Raw genomic sequence first — 18789 nt, 5'->3', positions numbered from 1 at the left:
TAGGCAGCAGAGAAGGCCCTGGGCATCTTCTCGCTGGTCCAGGAGCGGCCAGGGTGTCCACTCAGGAGGAGCAAGATGGGCTTTGATTCCAACCTTAGCAGATCTTTCCCTTTCAGGCCAACTTCTGGATAATATCGTCAGTGCAGGTGGGGAAGTTGCTTCTCGTTATGTGGAATGAGAAGCAGCTGGAGAAAGCCCACAGCAGGACTTGTAGGAAAGGGCTGAGTAAGCTGTTAGGGCTTAGTCTCCAATAGCCAGAGGTCCTGGGTGAAGTGGGAGATGGACGTGGAGAAAAGCGGCATGAAGTTCTTCACGTGTGCTGCAGGTAGGCAGAAGAGTCACGAGTTTTGAACTCTGGTGAGAGACTTGGGCATTAGATACCAGAACGTTGTTTTTCCTAGCTGTAGCAATTGTTACTACCTGGAGTTGGTAACATGGCTGGTTTACAATTTGTGTTGTTGATGGGGTTTAAGAAGCAGTTGGAGAAGAACTTGTCTGAGAAAGGATGGGTTTACTTGATCCTGCTTTGTTAGGTGCAGAGCAAGTCATTTGTGGCTGAGGTGGAGCTGCGTTTGCTGTGATTTCTTCTGTCCCAAGTAACGAAGACACCCAAACTCAAGTGCTGAATGTTGGCTTTTGTCTATTTTTCAGACTTTTTCAGAAATTTCACAAAACTGGAGAGCGCCAAATATAGTTTTTCTGAACTCTTACTGTGCTGCAAGGTCTGCAAAGATTTCCTTTGGTTCTTCTGCTCCTGTTTTGTGTTTGCCCATTTGAAGCTCGACTGTTTTCTCCCTTTAGAGCTGAGGCTCCATTTCCCTTTGAGTGCAAGTACCCCTGTGGAAAGAGTCTCCAAAACATTGATTTTTGGATGCAGATCTTTCGCTAATACAGGTGGATTTTGGAGCCAAGCAAGAATCTGTTTATTGTTGGCTTGGAGAGAGCGGGGGGATGTTTTTATTGACCTGCAGAAGGAAGCCTAAACTTTCAATATTGTCTTATATACTCAAACATCTCTTCTAATCTTGTGTTTCTGTTGGTTTTATCCTCAGCCCTGTTGGCCTGAACTTGTAACAACTTTTAACAGGTCAATAAATGCTTTATCTCCAGTATTTTATAAAGACTCTGTTCAGTACAGGGCTTTTTAGTAGTAAAGTGATGGACAGTCCTGTAAGACGTTTTCTGATGAAACTCAAATAGAATTTGGCTATATTGTCACTTCGAGCTGTTCAGGAAGATACCGGCCCATTATAAATGACCGTGAATCTGTGATAATTAATTGTGTCATTCTGTGATGAGAGGTGCTTGGAGTTTGTGTCATCAACAAGTTAATTTTCCCATTACTTCCCTGTTGCTGTGTTGAAGTTGTAAGCATTTCTCTTAGGAAATTTTCCTAGCTTTTGATAGTAAGATTTAGAATTTGGTTAGAGCTCATATGCTATTTCCTTATTTCTGATGTATTTTGGTCTATCATAGATGTTTTCCATCGCTCCCTTGGATTTGCACAAAGATAATTATATGTAAAAAAATACACTGTGATGCCTTCTCCCCCAATTTGGGAATGTAATGGAAAAATTGTCCAGATGTCTGGGAGTATTATTTTCTCCCATCAGTTTATCCCTCATTTGGGAATGCTAAGGTTGGTGTAACAAACTTTGATTTGTTACTCAGGCCCAGACATCATCCAATTCTTTTTTAGTTGTTTCCATTTGCTCTCGTTCTATCATGGACCTGTGTGTTTCCTAAGCGGGGGGAAAGCACAAAACATGTTGTTGAGAGCATTAGCAATTATGTCTTCTTATAATTTAATACATTTAGTTGAAGTTATTTCTTTTTTTAAAGAAATAATAAAGGCCTCCAAAGTTTCCAGCTCCTCTGCAGCATAGCATGTATTTAAGCTAATATTCTGCTTTAATTGTGCTCACAAATGAAATTCACCTGCTCACAAATGAAGTTCACCTGGCACTTTGCAAAAAGCCCTGCCTTTGCTTTGTTTGGGGGTTTTCTCTGGGTGCAGGAGCAGCTGCCAAATTGTGCAGCCAAAAAGTATTTCTAGGTCATGAAACACAGGTTGGGGTGGTTACCCTGAAGGCACAAGCTTTCCAGCATTCAGGATTGCAAAAGACATATGGGTTTAGTTTGTATTTTTAGCTCCCCGAAACGTAGAGAATAACTTCCATGTAGTTTCCTGATCCCAAATATAAAGCGCTACCTTGTGTGATTTATTTGGGGTTATATTTACCTCCCAGCAGCTCCCTCCTTCCTCACTTTGTGCCTGATCGTCAGCGTTCCTGAAATGAGAGCAACGCGTTGGGGATCTCCATTTAATATAAGGAGCATAAAGCTCCGTTTACACCATGTAATGGACTGTGATAAAGCAACGTGTGAGCAAGCTGTTCTTGCAAATAGCATCTGTAGGGCTGCATCATATCGGTGCTAGGCTTGGGCTAGTATTTCATGTAGATGCATTGCTAATTAGTCTACTGATGATGGGCATTTTTAATTAAAACAGGTACAGCACTGCTTTCTTCCCTCCAGAACGTGCATTGTGTCAGTGTGTTTTGTGTAGCGTCACTTGGGAATATTGATGAACATGGAGCTTTTGTGGAAAATAAAGAATGAGAGGCCAAGGTACTGCAGAGTCCCAGCCTGGCTGAGGTTGGCAGGAACCTCTGGAGATGGTCTGGTCCAGCCTCTCTGCCCAAGCTGTGTTGCCTAGAGCTGATTGCCAGGGACCGTGTCATAGAATTATAGAATGGTTGGGGTTCAGGGGACCTTCCCAGCTCCCCCAGTGCCACCCCTGCCATGAGCAGGGACATCTTCACCAGCTCAGGTTGCTCAGAGCCCCGTCCAGCCTGGCCTGGGATGTCTCCAGGGATGGTTCATCCACCACCTCTCTGACCAACCTGAGCCAAATGTCCGGATGGCTTTTGAGTATCTCCAAGGTAGGAGACTCCACAAGCTTGCTGGGCAACCTATGAGGTTGTGGAGATAGAGATTCAAGGTCAGGGAACTTGCAGGAGATTTGGAAACCCAACTTCACATCCCTCATCCTACCTGAGGCTGAATTAAATCTCGGTCCTGGACCTGGGGTGGGTGGGCTTGTTATTGTTTTATTGCCCTCACATCTCAATCAGCAGGTTGGAGCTGATCTTTTCTGCCTTTTATTTTAATTATTATCTCTTTCTGATGGGGCAGAAGCAGAGCAGGAAAAATTTAGTGCGGTCATAGAATCATTTCAGTTGGAAGAAACCTTCAGGATCATCGAGTCCAACCATAACCTAACCTAAATCTATCTCCGCCCCATGTCCCTAAGAACCTCATCTAAATACCTTTTAAACCCTTCCAGGGATGGTGACTCCAGCACTGCCCTGGGCAGCCTGTTCCAATGCCCCACAGCCCTTTAGGGAAGAAATTGTTCCCCAGATCCAACTTCAACTTCCCCTGGCCCAAATTGAGGCCTTTTCCTCCTGTCCTGTTGCTGGCTACTCAGGAGAAGAGACCAAAGGAGGGACCGAGCAGGTTTGTGGCACACGTTGATTCCAGTAAATCCTTAATTGATTCTTAGTTGATTACCAGCTGGATGAGTGGTTCTCCAGATGTTTGCTGCCAGTGGGTTCCCATCATAACAAGATACTGCTAGGAGAAGATCAGATCTCCATTATATATGCTGATTTTCTGCTGAAAGCTTTTTAAGCCCTAGACGACAAGGGCAAAATATCGCAGGAAAAGAAATGAAATTCAGCTGCATTTCTGTCGTGTATAGAGGGATCCATTAATTGAGATTTCTCTTGTATTGCAGCGTTCCCACATTCCAGAGCCTTCCTGAGGAGATCCTTAGTAAGCTTGCAGATGTCCTCGAAGAGGTAAGTGCTTTTGATTTTGCCAGCTAATGAGTTCAGAGGCTGCGAGGCTTCTGCTGCCAATATCCAGGCTCTGTTTGCCTAAGGAGCAGCTTCACAGTTTTGTTCCCAATTATGGGTTGACTGTTCCGACGCGTCGAGGAACTGTGTGAAAAGTGAATCTGGTTTCTAACAGGGCTTACAGACTTCTAATTGATTTTTGTGCCATTTGGGGAGCAAAACAATCATTTTTTACTGTTTGCAGAAGGGAAATCTTCTTCTCCAGCTCTTGGTTTGGTGTGAAAATACCATCTCCTTTCAAATTTGATGGGATACTTAGGTTAGAGGGCAATGTTATGTCTTAAAGGAGGTGTTGTGGAAAAGCTGCTCCCATAGGAGTTACAGCAGAAAGGGACGGTGGAATTAATCTGGAGATATTTGGACTTTTCCTACCTGGCTAGAAGTATGAACAATGTTATGATAATAGTACCGCGTAATAAATCCCCCAACACACATCCCCAACCGAACAAAAAAATTAATACTTAAATAAAATCAAAAGAAACCTGAAGAAACACAAACCTGCCCTTTCAGTGAACCTGCAAAATGGATGTAAAATATTTGAGTTGTGTTGCCGCCAGTTTGTCCGTGTAGCGCTCTGCTCTGGGCCTGCGGAATTCTGTGTCATTAAATAGAACAGAAACTGTTAATAAAACCCTTCAAAATGAAGCCCTGTGTGATTTAAGCAAGGGAAATGCCCGCACATTTCAGTATTTTATGTCGTTCCTTGTTGTTTTTTCTCACACACCGTGCCATTATGAGCAACCTTTATACCTGCGTTTATAGGAAAATGTTTGGACGGCCTCTGCCAGTGGTTCTAACAAAGTGCTGCTCGCGCACTGTTATTTCTTTGCCTTCAGTATACAGATAAATTCTGTAATCCGAACAAATCAGACGCTTGTCATACAGAATAATTGCATATTCATAGATAAGCTTTATTTCCTTTACTGCCGGAGAAGTGTTCAGATTTGGAGAGAAAAGACATATTAACTCGATATGCTGTGAATTAAATTTCCCTATCTCAAAACCGCATGCCTAACAAAAAACCAGTTTAATTTGCTTGGATCACATAACCAGCGTTAATCTCCTTATCAAGCAGTAAGGAAAAGAATAAAGTCAAGAAAACTTTTCCAGGGACACTTAAAGTTTCCTGGCAAAATGAGGATCTGCGGGTCTGTTAAGAATGCTGTGCCCTTGTGGGGATGGTGTGGTACGAGAGGCTGGTCCTCACAGTTTGTACTGGGAAGCGGCTCCCAGTTGGACTCCCCCTTGTTCTTCCCTCCGGGTTTATCTTTGATTTAACATATCACATTTTACATAAACTAAAATAAATCACTCTACTATGATATTATGCATTTTGTGTGTAACAGTATCTAATGTATTGCAACTAAGCAGCAATAAGTTGTTTTTATTCTCTGTGCTGTAACAAGGATTGGATAAAAGCGACTGATTTGGCACAGTTTGAGGCGGGGCGGAGGAACTCTCAATGTCAAGATTTCATGCAGTTTTTCTTTTGATACAGTGCTGGGAATAATGCGATGCTGCTGTCCTATATTCTTTGGTTAAGTTTCTGGAAAATATCTGAAATGCAGAAGCAAGGGGAAAAAAAAAATGGTTGAATTGCTTGTTACCCACATCAAAGTTGGGAATGACGTTCTGGACAGTGGGAAGGTCCAAAGGTCAGCGTTTGATAATGTAATTTCATTTGTTGAATTGATGGCAATACTACAAGTTCCTTGAATAATTCCAGAATTAACAAAAACCGGGGGTATTCCCTTTGGCGGTGGCTTCTGACTTGTGTGAGATCAGTGAAGTTGCTCATCATTTAAATACGTGAGAGTAGAAACAAGAGAGTTGAGTTCCGTTTCAGCACATTCAAACCCAAGCTGCCAATGATGGTGTTTTTTCTCCTTTGCCAAGAGATCTTCTCTCAGGAATTGACATTTTAGGGTTGCAATTGACCCCGTTTCCAGCCTCTCCCCATAGGTCTTGTGTTCGAGTCCCTTCCCCAGCCTTGTTGCTCTTCTCTGGACCCGCTCCAGCACTTCAATCTCTTTCCTGAGCTGAGGGGCCCAGAACTGAACACAATACTCCAGGTGTGGCCTCCCCAATGCAGAGTACAGGGGAAGGATCACTGCCCTTGTCCTGTTGACCACGCTGGTTTGGATACAGGACAGGACACCATTGGCCTTCTTGGCCACCTGGGCACACTGTTGGCTCATGTTGAGCTTCTTGTCCATGAGTCCCCCCAGGTCCCTTTCTGCCTGACTGCTCTCCAACCACTCTGTGCCCAGCCTGGAGCGCTGCAGGGGGTTGCTGTGGCCAAAGTGCAGGACCTGGTGCTTGGCCTTGTTCAACTTCATTCCATCTTCATTATAATCCGGGCAGTTTATAATGGAAAGGAATAAAGTATTAATTTATTTTTGCTTAGGAAACTAAAATACATTGAAACACCCGTAGAATTAGGTAATGCCCACACTTGGGTGCTCCAGCCTGAATTTCAGGGGGAAAAAGAATGGGAGACTCTGTGCTGGCATCACCTTCTCTTGTTCTTTTTTCGTCTTTGTTTCTTCGGGGTAAAAATCAGGGATTTCTCTTCCATCTTGAAGTCGGTTCACTTTCTAGTAGCCTTTTCGTCTTTCAAGGGTATAATCTGTGTCATTCAAATGTAGAACTTAGATCCTTGGAAGATCTATATCTCAAATTGATAGCTTGGTAACAATAAGTATACTCAAGGTTGCTTGAAATAATTTCCATTTGCTTATGATTTTGATCACTTGACCCATTTGATCTAAAATTATTCATTATTCACAGGCCTCCCAACTCAGACTCCTAATCCTCTTGGGAAGGAGATTGATTGGTCGTGTGTTAGGGATGGGCGCATTATCTGTGATACCCGAATCTCCCTTGGGTTGTGTAGGGATTTCAGGGCAGGGAAAAGGGACAGAAATCACAGAACCTGGAGAAAATACTTCATGATTTAAAAGTTCTGTAGTTATAAATACACAGGAGGGGGTTGAATTAAGGTTTTGTTGGCTTTTTTCAACTCTAGCCTTTTCTAAATCCCGTATATTTGATGTTCCTTGGCTGCTTGGGATTTAGTGTACTAATCCATACGCGATCTTATATGTGCGAGTCTGAGTGACACAAGGCAACAAATGCAGTTTCCGTTTGGTTACCAAAATACTGGAGATTTTTTATTTGTGCAGATAATGTCAAATCAAAAACCACATCAAACAGATTCTTATTTATTGTGAATCCAGAACTCTAGATAGCTTTGACATCTATAATTTATCGCTATGTGTATATACAAATGTTTTATGATATATTGCAAATATGTAGTATGTATGTAATACATATAATATATTGCAAATATGTAGTATGTATGTATTACATATGCAATATAAAATAGATGTTTAAATATCATATAAATATGGCTAATTGCCCTAAATCAAGGATACAATCCACTGGACTAACGAATCTTAGCTTTTCGTGCTTTGCGGCTCCATTCCACATGCCTCCCTGTGCACATCTTGGAAATTATTTCACTCGAAGCGTTGACACTTGATGATTTTAATTGAATTTAATGCAGTGCAGAGGTCTGAGCACCAACGATGTGCTCCCTCCAAACACAGGCAGCTGCCATTTGGCCGCCTCATTGATCCCCACGCGTTCGTGGCCGTAGACAAACGGCGCTGCCAAACTATTTGTGCATTACGAGTGAAGGAAAACGTGTTAAATGCTGCGGGCAGGCGACGCCAAGATCAAAATCTGCGTTCTCGCATCTCAGGAGCGTGATCTCCAAGTGCTGAAAGCTCAGATCACAGCGTTGGCTGTGGCCACGGTGTTAATTCTGCTCTCAATTATGTGCCGCTTGCTGCTTTTTTAACTCAATTAATGAATTTAAGATGCAAACGGCAGAAGAAAAACAAAACTCATCCCTGATGGAGCTGGGTGGTCTTGAAACAAGTTTTATTGCGTGATTGAGCTTCACAAGCTGCCTCGTGTCTCACCAGCTTCATCCCGAGATGCCGAGCATCCTTCTTGCTCTGCACAGTGGTGGACCCGAAATTCTTTGGATGCATCTGTTTAATTAATGCAGCCTGAGCACAATCCTCCTTTTACGCAGTGGCGACAGTGAATGGAACAGCAAAGTTAATTAGCTTTTGGTTGAATTAGTAAGTTTGCTTTTTATATTTTCTGATTATAGCTGGCGCTCCGAGGAACTGCAGGATATAGTTGGAGAGGTGCTGCCTGTGGGGGCAACAAAACAAGCAATCGCCATTGGTTCAATCGTATATGGACAGAATTTCAATTGATTTGTACTCATGTTAATTTTTCAAATGGCATCTATGAAAATGTAGCTTTGCTTTTGCAGATGCTCCAGGAAAAGGCTTTTTGGGTCTACTGCAAAAAAAAAAGAAAAGAAACAGATTAGAAAAGAAAATGTAGTTGGAAAAATGGTGCGCAAAAGTCCAATAGAAGTACCGGGTTGCCGCGTGTAGAGCGACGTAGTAGAATAGTCTCTCCTGATGTTACTGAACAAACTTCTTCTGGCCTTGAAACCTATGGAATGTGTGTCTGTGTAGTGCATGCGTGCTGTATTTTCTACCATAAATCACAGCTGCTCAAAGAATTGGAAGCAATTTCTTCCAGTGCGAGGAAACAAGGAGCGCTGATCAAATAAATAAATAGCTCGATCTCTTCCAGTGTTCATTAGACTACAAAATGCAGAGGAATCACCTAAATCTAATTTTAAATATATTAGGGAGAAAAATGTTGTTATTTCTCCATAGGTGATGGCGTGACTCTGTAGTGATGCTCACGTTAGAAGCTGCTCTAAGCACTTGTGTTGGGGTAAAAGATGTGACCTGGATATAAATCTTCCTTTTGATTTTTGTTTCTTGTGGGCACTGACCGTTTAAAGGCAATTACAAAGAAGCTTGTGGTGAAGTTATCGCAGCAGAGGAAAGGGGTTCAATCCTCCCCAGTCGTTACAGGTCCTTGTCAGGAACAGCGTCATCCGCAGGGGTGTTTTATTGTATCCATGATCTTTTATTCAGATTGGAGGTTGTTGTTTCATTTGAAAGCAAGTTGAGGTATGACAGGGCAGGTTGTCTGGTAAAATCAATATTTGCAGCTGAACTGAATGACCCCTTTAGCCCTTCCATCCTACAAAAAAAAGGTGATTATTTTAATGGTTTCCATTGCCTGTCTGTCCGAGCAGAAATGAAACCCAGAGAAACTAAATGAGACGACGCTCATCTGGGGCGCTATTTTTTTTCCTCTATTTATTTGGGATCCAGCTCCCACGTGCGTCCCCTTTATTGGGTGGGAGCGGGGCAGAAATCGCCTTTGGGCATCTCTGCAAACAAAAGTTAACCAAATAATGGCTGGTGTGAATAACAGGGATGGATATTGGCTTTAGTATAAAGATGGGATTATTAGGAATGTATGAGGAGAGGGTGGTATCGCTGCCCTTTCCAAAATCACAGAATCCCAGAATGTCAGGGATTGGAAGGGCCCTGGAAAACTCATCCAGTGCAATCCCCCCATGGAGCAGGAACACCCAGATGAGGTTCCACAGGAAGGTGTCCAGGCGGGTTTGAATGTCTGCAGAGAAGGAGACTCCACAACCTCCCTGGGCAGCCTGGGCCAGGCTCTGCCACCCTCACCATCAAGAAGTTTCTTCTCAAATTTAAGTGGAATCTCTTGTGTTCAGTTTCAACCCATTGCCCCTTGTCCTGTCACTGGTTGTCACCAAGAAGAGCCTGGCTCCATCCTCCTGACACTCACCGTTTACATATTGATCCCCATGAATGAGTCAGCCCTCAGTGTCCTCTTCTCCAGCTCCAGAGCCCCAGCTCCCTCAGCCTTTCCTCACACGGGAGATGCTCCACTCCCTTCAGCATCTTGGTGGCTGCGCTGGACTCTCTCCAGCAGTTCCCTGTCCTTCTGGAACTGAGGGGCCACAACTGGACACAATATTCCAGGTGTGGTCTCCCCAGGGCAGAGCAGAGGGGCAGGAGAACCTCTCTGACCTACTGACCACCCCCTTCTAACCCCCCCCCAGGTACCATTGGCCTTCCTGGCCACAAGGGCCCAGTGCTGGCTCATGGTCACCCTGCTGTCCCCAGGACCCCCAGGTCCCTTTCCGCTATGCTGCTCCCTAATATGTCGTTCCCCAACTTATCATGAACACAGGGAAAAGGTTCAGCATCCATACGTCTGGGATGTTGAATGAGTTACAGATTATGAATAAAACACCACACCTGTGCAAGGACCGCTTAGTTTGGGTACCCCGTGGTGCTTTGCTGAGACTTGGCTGGATTTAACAAGCCCAAAAGAATGACTTTGATTTAAAATAACAGGATTTGTGCCAAGAAGCTCCTCTGAATTAAAACCATTGTATGCAAAGAAGTACTCTAGACCTGGGATGTGAATATTGTCAGTCCAATTAGGGTGATGCTTTAGCATTGGAAGTAATTCAAGTAATGTGTTTGTTGGTTTTTTTTAATGTGTGTCTCTAAAATACATCGCACTTGTGTTCTGCTCATCACAGGGCTGTTTTCTTTAGAGATAGCTCAGTATTTCCACATTGGCAAAATGTGCCAAGAATTAGTTTTAATTTTTCCTTAAGGCTTGTTCATCTCGGGCTCCGTTTCTGCTTCGGATCCCGTCCCCGGGCTGCGAGGAACCTCGTGGGCATCCCTGCTGCGGTTTGCTGTGCGGTGCCTCTCGTTCTGTACCAAATCATCTCTTGGCCCTGATGATTCCCTACCGAGGCCTTGACTGAATCCTCCCCTGGCTTCTCAAAGCTTCGCTCTTGGAGTTTTTTCAGCGATTGGTCTTGTTTCCAAGTTCTCCTGCCAGCCCTGCAGGTCAACTGGGTCTGGCTCTTTCTCCACAAAAATCTCTGTCGCCTTTTCTTCCCCCACTCATCCTTCTCATCATTTACCAACCAAACCTCCTTTTCTCCAGAGAAATCCCTGTAGGGAACAGGCGTGAAGCTGTTTCCCCAACTTCCACGCTTTGGCATGACGAACAGCGTCAGGTCTTCTCTACAAAGCCACCAGTCGCACGGGGCTCTGCGGTCAGGGAATTATGTTCTCTTTTTAACTGATTTTTATGAAATTAATGTTAAAAGTCTCTCAAGAAGTAACTTGCATTTACACTGAAAATCCCAGCAGCTTCGGAGGGATCTTTTTTCCCAGAAGCTTTCCCCAGGGAGCTGGATTCCCCCGGAGACTTATTACTATTTAATATAGTATCAGAAGTGCTGCTGCTTTTTCTCTGGGCTGTTTCCTGAACTGCAAACACTGGTTGTTGGTTTTATTTTTATTTATTTTTCACTGCAAATGGTACAATCTGCTGAAGTCAGTTCATAGTACCACACCTGGAAAATTACATCTGGAGCCATGCAAAGCACGTGTATATACATATGAATGTAAATACCTGCAATGCTACTTTGAGCCCCCGTGTTTCATTTGTACGATTATTTTCAGGTGGAGTGGATGTTAAAGCTTTCTCTGATAAGTCGGTGATAAGACGCTGATTTATAAAACTGTTGCACTTGCTGTCGCTGCTCTCAGGTTAAGCAGCTTTTTGGGCATCTTTGGCAGGTTGGATTAAACCCAACTATGGCCTATCTGGAATATATTTTTCTGTTCTCTGTAAGCGGATTTTTCAGACAGTCTGTCATGACTAGGAAAGAAAGAGGAAAAAAAAATAAGTGTTTTTGGTGGGTAATCTTAGATGTTTTCCGTCTGCAATTATCATTTGCACTGACAGATTTGCCAACTCTTAAGAAACACACAAATGAACGTGAATTTTTTGTAGCACGTGGGACATCAGGGAGGGCACAGGCTGCAACTTGGGATGTCCAAGCAAACATCTCCTCCTTGAACCAGCTGTATGCTTAGTATTCCCATGCTTGTTAGTTGATAGTTTCCAGTTTAGGAGGCTTTGCCGGATACGTTTGGACACAGCATACCTGAATTCTGCTTTTCTCTGCATTTTATTTGTTGCTTTTGCCTGCAATTTGGGGTCTGTCAGTTGGTGGTGGCGTTTCACTTCTCACATGGAGCAAATACAAAAGATTTGAAGTCAGGGTCTTCAATGCAAGCCCTATGGGGAGAGACTGAGGGAGCTGGGCTTGTTTAATCTGGAGCAGAGGAGGCTTAGAGGTGAGCTCAGCACTCTCTAGAACGACCTGAAGGGCAGTTCTAGCCAGGTGCGGATTGGGCTCTTCTCCCAGGCAGTCAGCAATAGGACAAGGGGGCATGGGCTTCAACTCTGCCAGGGGAAATTGAGGCTGGAGATTAGAAAGCAATTCTGTGCAGAGAGAGTGGTCAGCATTGGAATGGCTGCCCAGGGAGGTGCTGGACTCACCGGCCCTGGAGGTTTTTAAACTGAGATTGGACATGGCACTTAGTGCCATGATCTGGTCAATGGACTGGAGTTGGACCAAGGCTTGGACTTGGTGATCTCTGAGGTCTTTTCCAACCCAGTCCATTCTGTGATTCTGTAATTGAAATATAATTCAAATTTGCACATCTGGCAGTTTCTGCTGCAAGCAATGGGGCCATGGGCCAAAACCCCTGCAGGGATATATATCCCTTTCCATCTGAGTATGTTTAACATTGATCTAGAACATCTAGATCAGATATTAGGTAAAAAAATAACTCCTCTGAGAGTCCATTTGTTTCTAGTGATGTATCAGCAGCAAAGTATGGTATTGTCTTGCTCCAACACGATGGGCAGAGCATAGATTCGTATAGCAAATGCTCCCCTTTTAAAATATAATTATAATAATTCTTTGGCTCTAAATTTGAAGAGAAAACAAAGCTGTAGAATGTTAATGAACTACACCTATGAAAAAAGTACATGAACATCTCCAAGGACTCGGTTCCTCCTGCATCTGCCACCTAAGCTTAGTCTAGCTAGTTTAGTTAAATAGCAGTTTCCCCAAATCCCTAATTTTAACCTGTATATCACCAGTTAAAGAAATACCAATGTATGTGTTTATATGTATGTAGGTTAATTTTGATGGCAATGAACCAAAGAAACAAAATGCAACCTTCTGCTTGCTTGAAAATATTCCATGATTTCCCATCTCCAACCCTGAACTGTCTGAAGCAGGAAAAGAAAGAGAATTGTTTCTAATAAAGCTCCTTTTATCTGTGAGACACAGACAATGCACTTTTATCTGTAAAAGCAGAAAAATATAATTAGCAATTATATTAAAAAATATTAATTATCTTGAGGAGTGTTTTCCCTTTGATTGGAACTTTATTCCGCTGGTCCCTCCTATACCGTTGCCCACAGTGACACCTACTGGCATTTTGAGCAGGACCGTAACGTTGTGACCAAGTTATGCCAGGGATTAATTAGGAAAATGTTGAAAAGAAGAGGAAATGTGGTGGTGGGGACACCTGTGGCCACCCAAGGCATAGCCACCAAACTTGGAGTCTTCCTGCAGCAGCTCAGGACCCTCCAGCAGTGGAACCAGTGGTGAGATCCCAGTTTTGTGCTGGAGGAAGGAAAGATGAAGCGTGAAAATGGAGACATTTCCTCCCTTCCCCAGACCGTGGTGGCTCAAAATACCCCCCCATTGGCAGGTATTTCTTTATTTTCAGGGAGTTTATTTTCCTTGGGAAATGCACTTGCTTGAGCAGCTTTCATATTCATGCCCATGTGTTATTAATAATTCAGTTAAGGTCTTGGGAGTACATTTGAACTTACTTCTTATTTCCTGCTGTTGGTGCGATATTTGCAGGACCTGTGAATTGTAATTGTAGTAACTGAAAGTGTCTTTCTGATAGCAGAACACCGCTTCACCCTTAATCCATGGAATAAGGGGCACTTGATATCTTAATAGATAACCACGAGCTTAAGCCGTGGGAGGAAGACTTGAGAAAGGGAGTTACTGATGTGGGAAAATTGAAGTGGCTTTATTTCCATACTGCACAGAATGCAGCGAAACACCGTTGGAGATATATTTTCTTATTTATATTTTTGGGCTTTGGTTTTGGCTTTGAGTTTCTGAGGATTAGCTGACTCAGTTGGTTCCTTCTGACCCTAAAAAGGTGTGAAATTCAAAAATGTGTTCCTGATCTTCAGACCTTCCAGGGAATCAAGCAAGTTGAGCACAGCTTGGAACTTCTACCTCTCATTTGGAGTCTTCAGGGATTGTGGAAATAAGAGCACAGGGCTGTATTTTGGGGTCATATGCAAGTTTTTGGGTGTGTGGCTTCAGACCCCGTAGTTGTAGAAAAGGGATGAACTCGTCATCTCAGAACATTGTCACGAGGCCACCTAAAGTTGTAGAACTGAAACTTGGAGGTGAACCTCTTTGTATAGCGTTCCCGTAGCAGATCTGTCTTCAGTACCTTTTTTGGAGCGTTCCCGTATTGGCTCGGCCTTTACTTTGAAGGAAGGGTTGGACTGAGAGGGCTCTGTAACCCACCGGTTCCTGGCAGACCCTTGCTGGTGTTGTGGAGCTGAGGACCACACCAGTGCCGTCGTGGTAACAGAAATCTGGAGTGAAATCCAGGGGTGAGCTTTCATCAGAAAAAATAATCTCATTATTATTCAAAATGTGTAGGAGTTAAGCATGATAGCAGAGAAATTGGCCTCTAAAATGTGTACTTGGATTGGTGAAAATGTATATTTCTCAATGAACTTAAAATATAAAAGAGAGATATGTATCATTTTGGGCTGTGCCTAATGCTGTAATGTATGACCAGGTGTATTTAACCCGAGTCCAGGCTCATATCCTCACTGGTGCAATTTTAAAAAGCCGAATAGCTATTTGGGCAATGGAAATTGGTGGTATAGCCTAGGGCTGATGTAGGATAAGGAACTGAGACTGGCACAGTTGAACCCTGTGGTGGTTTCTTTGCCTCCCTCACTTGTAAGGGGGTTGGAAGGGCAAAGACCGAGCCTGGCCCTGTAGTCCAGGCCCACCGAGAACTGCAGGTGGGATTTACAGGTTTGCAAAAGTCAGCTCAGGTCAGTTGTTTATTGTGTTGTACCCAGGGGTAATAGTAAAAACACTCAGACCTAACTTGCCAGCCTGGCGGGAAAACGAACCCTGTTCTCGGGGGTCGTAGGCCGGAGGTGCCGCCTCAGTCTTCGTCTTTGAATTTCCCTGAGTTGGGGTGTCAGGAGCTCGCTGTGTGTTTGGGTGTCCTCAAAAAGGGGGGGAATCTACCCCCCAAAACCAACTAAAAGTTGTGAAGCGCTGAAACTCGTCTTTCTGCTTGGCCACAAGGCTGCTTGGGGTGAACCAAGTTGGTGGTTCTTCAGCTGGAAGTCAAGGAAAAGCAGCAAGAAGGGATTTCTCAGTGCAGATCTGTGTCCCTCAGGTGTTGTACTTCCATTTGCCATTAAACTTGTGCTGAAAAATAAGACTCTATCGCAAAATAAATGTAAAATTAACTGACTATATCAGTAACACGGAGAGAAGACAAATGCAAGAAATAGCTCATTGCAGGGAAGACTTAAGGTACTGCCACAGTGGAAAATGCTGATGTCCCATGTCAGGTCATCAGTGGGACAGATGCTGATTCCTATGGGGAATCCCGACTCTCTTGCGATCAGACTCAATCCCATCCTTGTCCACTTGTAAATCCAAATTGCGGTTTTTCCAAATTCCTCGTGGAGAAAGACACAAAAGGGATAATGCTCTGTGCTACAGAGTTCAGTAAAACCCAAGTGAAGTCATCTCTGGATGGATGCGCTGCCTCTTGTGCCAAAGATCTGACATAGATTACATTGCCCAGGGTCGGTCTGGTTTTCTTTTCAAGGCTTAGATTAAGTTATATTCAAAAATAGCCACCTTATAGTACAAAACAGATGCAGTCAGTCAAGTATTTATACGTCATTGAGAGATTGATGAAGATGTTACTGTTGCAGGTTAATTCTTGACACGCTTTATCTTCTGATCATGTAAAGTTTTACCATGTTCTGAATTCATAATGTGATTATTTTGGTTTATTTTTTGTTTTTGCTTCATATTTTCTTTCTAGTTGCACAGAAGCCCGGAATAAGTTGTAGGCAGTGAAAAGGTTTGGTACCATTTTCTTTGTAACAACTTCAAATCGGCACGGGTGGAGTTGCATGAGCGTATTATCAGTAGTAAGTCTATATTAACAGTAATAAATACTGAATTCTGTACCTAAGGGAGGATATTTTGCATTTCTACATTAAAATAGAGTTTGTATCTGAATTTGGCCAGTTCTGTTGTCAGGAAGACAGTTGCAACCCAGCTTAGGGTGCGTGGTCTTCATGATTTTGCTTCCAGTAAAGTCTGTTCCTAGTGACAATTTAAAGAAGTGCGTTTGCATATGCAACAGTAGAGTTTCCTGTTTGATTCAGACCACAAAAAGCAAATATATTTCATCCCAGGTTCCTTGAAGAGCAGCTGAATAAGTTATTATGGATTTTTTATTTCTCAGGATGGATTAGAAAATCAGTTTGGATCCTCATGGCAATGCAAATAACTTGTCTGAATACACATAGAAAATTTGGAGCAAATTGAGGAAAAAATATACAAAACAAATATGTTGATTTATATTGTTTACTTCCAATTTAATTTTTGTGAGGAATTGATTGCCTTTGTAATAGCTGTGGAACCCATCTTTGGATTTATGGAGGGAAATTAGTGTTCCACACACATTCTGCCATCAAAAAGAGGACAAACAAATCAGAGCTATTCAGTAAGGAGAGAAGAGCAGCTACTTTTCTCGCACTTCAATGAAATTTAAGTATGTGGGGTTTTAATTAAGCTGCTTGTAATTGGAGAGATGTTTGATGGCACGGTGATGTGGTGTGACATTGTTTCTGGTGCCCGAGTCGGTATTGCAGAGGGAGACCTTTCCATCTCCTTATGAATAAAACAAAGCACTTCCCCTTCTTTGCTGATAGGTTGTTGAAACATGATCTATATATCTTTTGAATTATTTTTCTTGATTTTGTTTGCTAGTTTTTAATTGGGATAACTGATTAATTCCATTGTATTGCCTAGGTATCCTTTCTCTAATTACCTACCGCTCGGTTAATTCTCCACGTTTCACGTCGATTATCTGTGAATCAGTTAAGATTTTAGCTGGCAAGCAGAGTGTTGGTTTTTCTACCGCAATTCATTGACGGCTTGATATGTGTCCTAATACCACCACCAGCTTTCACCTGACTCGTTTGCTGTCTCTCGTTATCGCCATCAACTCCCATGGGAATAAACCATCCTCATCTCTGAGGTTTCTTTTGACCCTTTACTCACCTCATCCCCATCTGTATCTCTTTGAACTTTCCAGCTTTTTCAGCATCTCCTTTCTCCGTTTCTCATCCTTCTAAAACTACTGTTTCAGAGGATCGTCCTTCCCATTAATCTACTTCTGTTTTGCTTTTCCTGTGTCTTTGCACTTAAGGAAATGAAGCTCTCCCTGCTGACAGCACTTCTGCTGCGGATCTCCTCTGGTGGCCTCTCGTGACACCAAATCCATGTGTGGTGGCAGGGCTGGGCTTCCTCCTCTCATCCCTCATCCTTCCTTTCACCCCTCCAGCATCTTTATACATGGTCTTTCTTCAAGAGCATCAGGATTTCCAGTCATCCTTTTCACCCACTGCCACCTACTTTGTCTCCTCTTTCTCCTCTTATATTTTCACATCAATCTTTGCTGCATATGTGGCTACATCAAGTCAATCTTTGCTGTGTTTTGGTGGCTACGCCTCCAAAAATTGCCATTTCTGAGTTGCTGGGGTTATTCCTACACGTTTCCTTTCTAAGAAGGTGTTGTGTTGAAGGCGACAGCTTGGACATGTCTTGAACCTCCACCCTAAGTGCTCCTACTCGTGGAGATTGTCCTCGACCCGGGACCGGCAGGACAGCATCAGGTTTGGTGGCCCCTGCACCAGCTGATGACAGCGTTTTGCAGCTCCATCTGTTTTCCAGGCAGAAACAGATGTTTGCCTCGGCACCACAGAGAAAAGGGAGCCGAGAGGTGGTCAGCTCCCGTTTGCAGCTTGGGAAGCCTGATTGCTCTCCAGAACAGTTGTCAGACTATGTTACAGTGACAGCGGGCATGGAACGAGAGTTAAAATGCAATTTCTAATGTTTTGTTTCTACTTTTAGAGCAGATTAAGACAGGAATTTTTTTTAGCGATAATGCATTAAACCAATAAGGCTTTTTTAGATTCTCTTTCCTCCTTTTTCTCCCTTAAAAGTGCATGGTGTATTTAGGAATCAAAACTGTATCTCGGGACTTCATTACAAACCTTAATGGACTCAATACAGTCAAAATCATCCCAGCTTGCAGTCTGCAGTTGTCTCACCACCTACTTGATTTCTGTGATGTCCTTTAGTCCTATAGAAAGATCTTTGAAGCTCAACAAATCTTCATCTTCAGTGGACAGCTTCTGCTGTTCAGCTGGTCCCATGGGCCTTCAAGAATCTCTGAACATGCTCAGGTTTGCTCAGAGCTCTCGGTTTGGAGAGTGGGCTGGGAAAGAAACTTGAAGGTGACAGCAGGACTTGCCTCCTGCCCGAGACATTTTGAGTCATGTCAGGTCGGAAGGTTCCAGTAGAGTTGAGCAAGCCTTCGGATGATGTGGGAGAGGGCAACAGCGTTCTTCACTGACTTTTGAGGAGTACAAAAGAGAGAAGAACCTCCAGTAGAAAATCGTTCAAAGGTATTTCCTCCTGTAACGGTGCCACACACCAACTTGGGTCAAAAGGAAAGTGCTCTGGAGTAGCAAATGGGCCCAAAAGCTCCGTCCATCCAATGCATGTCTTCCATTTTGACCGCAGGAACATGGGCCAACGTTGGCCAAATGTGGTCCCTTATGCATTGTGTTGCCTTTAATGTATCCCTGAAAATTGCACTTGATG

The 18789-nt window shown here is 43.4% G+C and overlaps 1 protein-coding gene across 3 annotated transcripts in view; it reads left to right on the top strand.

Moving 5' to 3' along the window:
- The window catches only part of PRKG1 (protein kinase cGMP-dependent 1), a 425347-nt gene that overhangs the window by 280191 nt on the left and 126367 nt on the right, over positions 1-18789 (top strand). For all 3 annotated transcript variants that reach the window (XM_065843185.2, XM_065843184.2, XM_065843188.2), the window contains one exon: positions 3803-3866. In XM_065843185.2, coding sequence (XP_065699257.1) covers positions 3803-3866 — 64 coding nt within the window. The remainder of the gene's footprint in view (positions 1-3802; positions 3867-18789) is intronic.

The sequence above is a fragment of the Patagioenas fasciata genome, chromosome 8 (genome assembly GCF_037038585.1).
Source record: "Patagioenas fasciata isolate bPatFas1 chromosome 8, bPatFas1.hap1, whole genome shotgun sequence".
Lineage (NCBI taxonomy): Eukaryota > Metazoa > Chordata > Aves > Columbiformes > Columbidae > Patagioenas > Patagioenas fasciata.
Note: the sequence above shows the minus strand (reverse complement) of the source record. Positions and strands in the feature narration are given on the sequence as shown.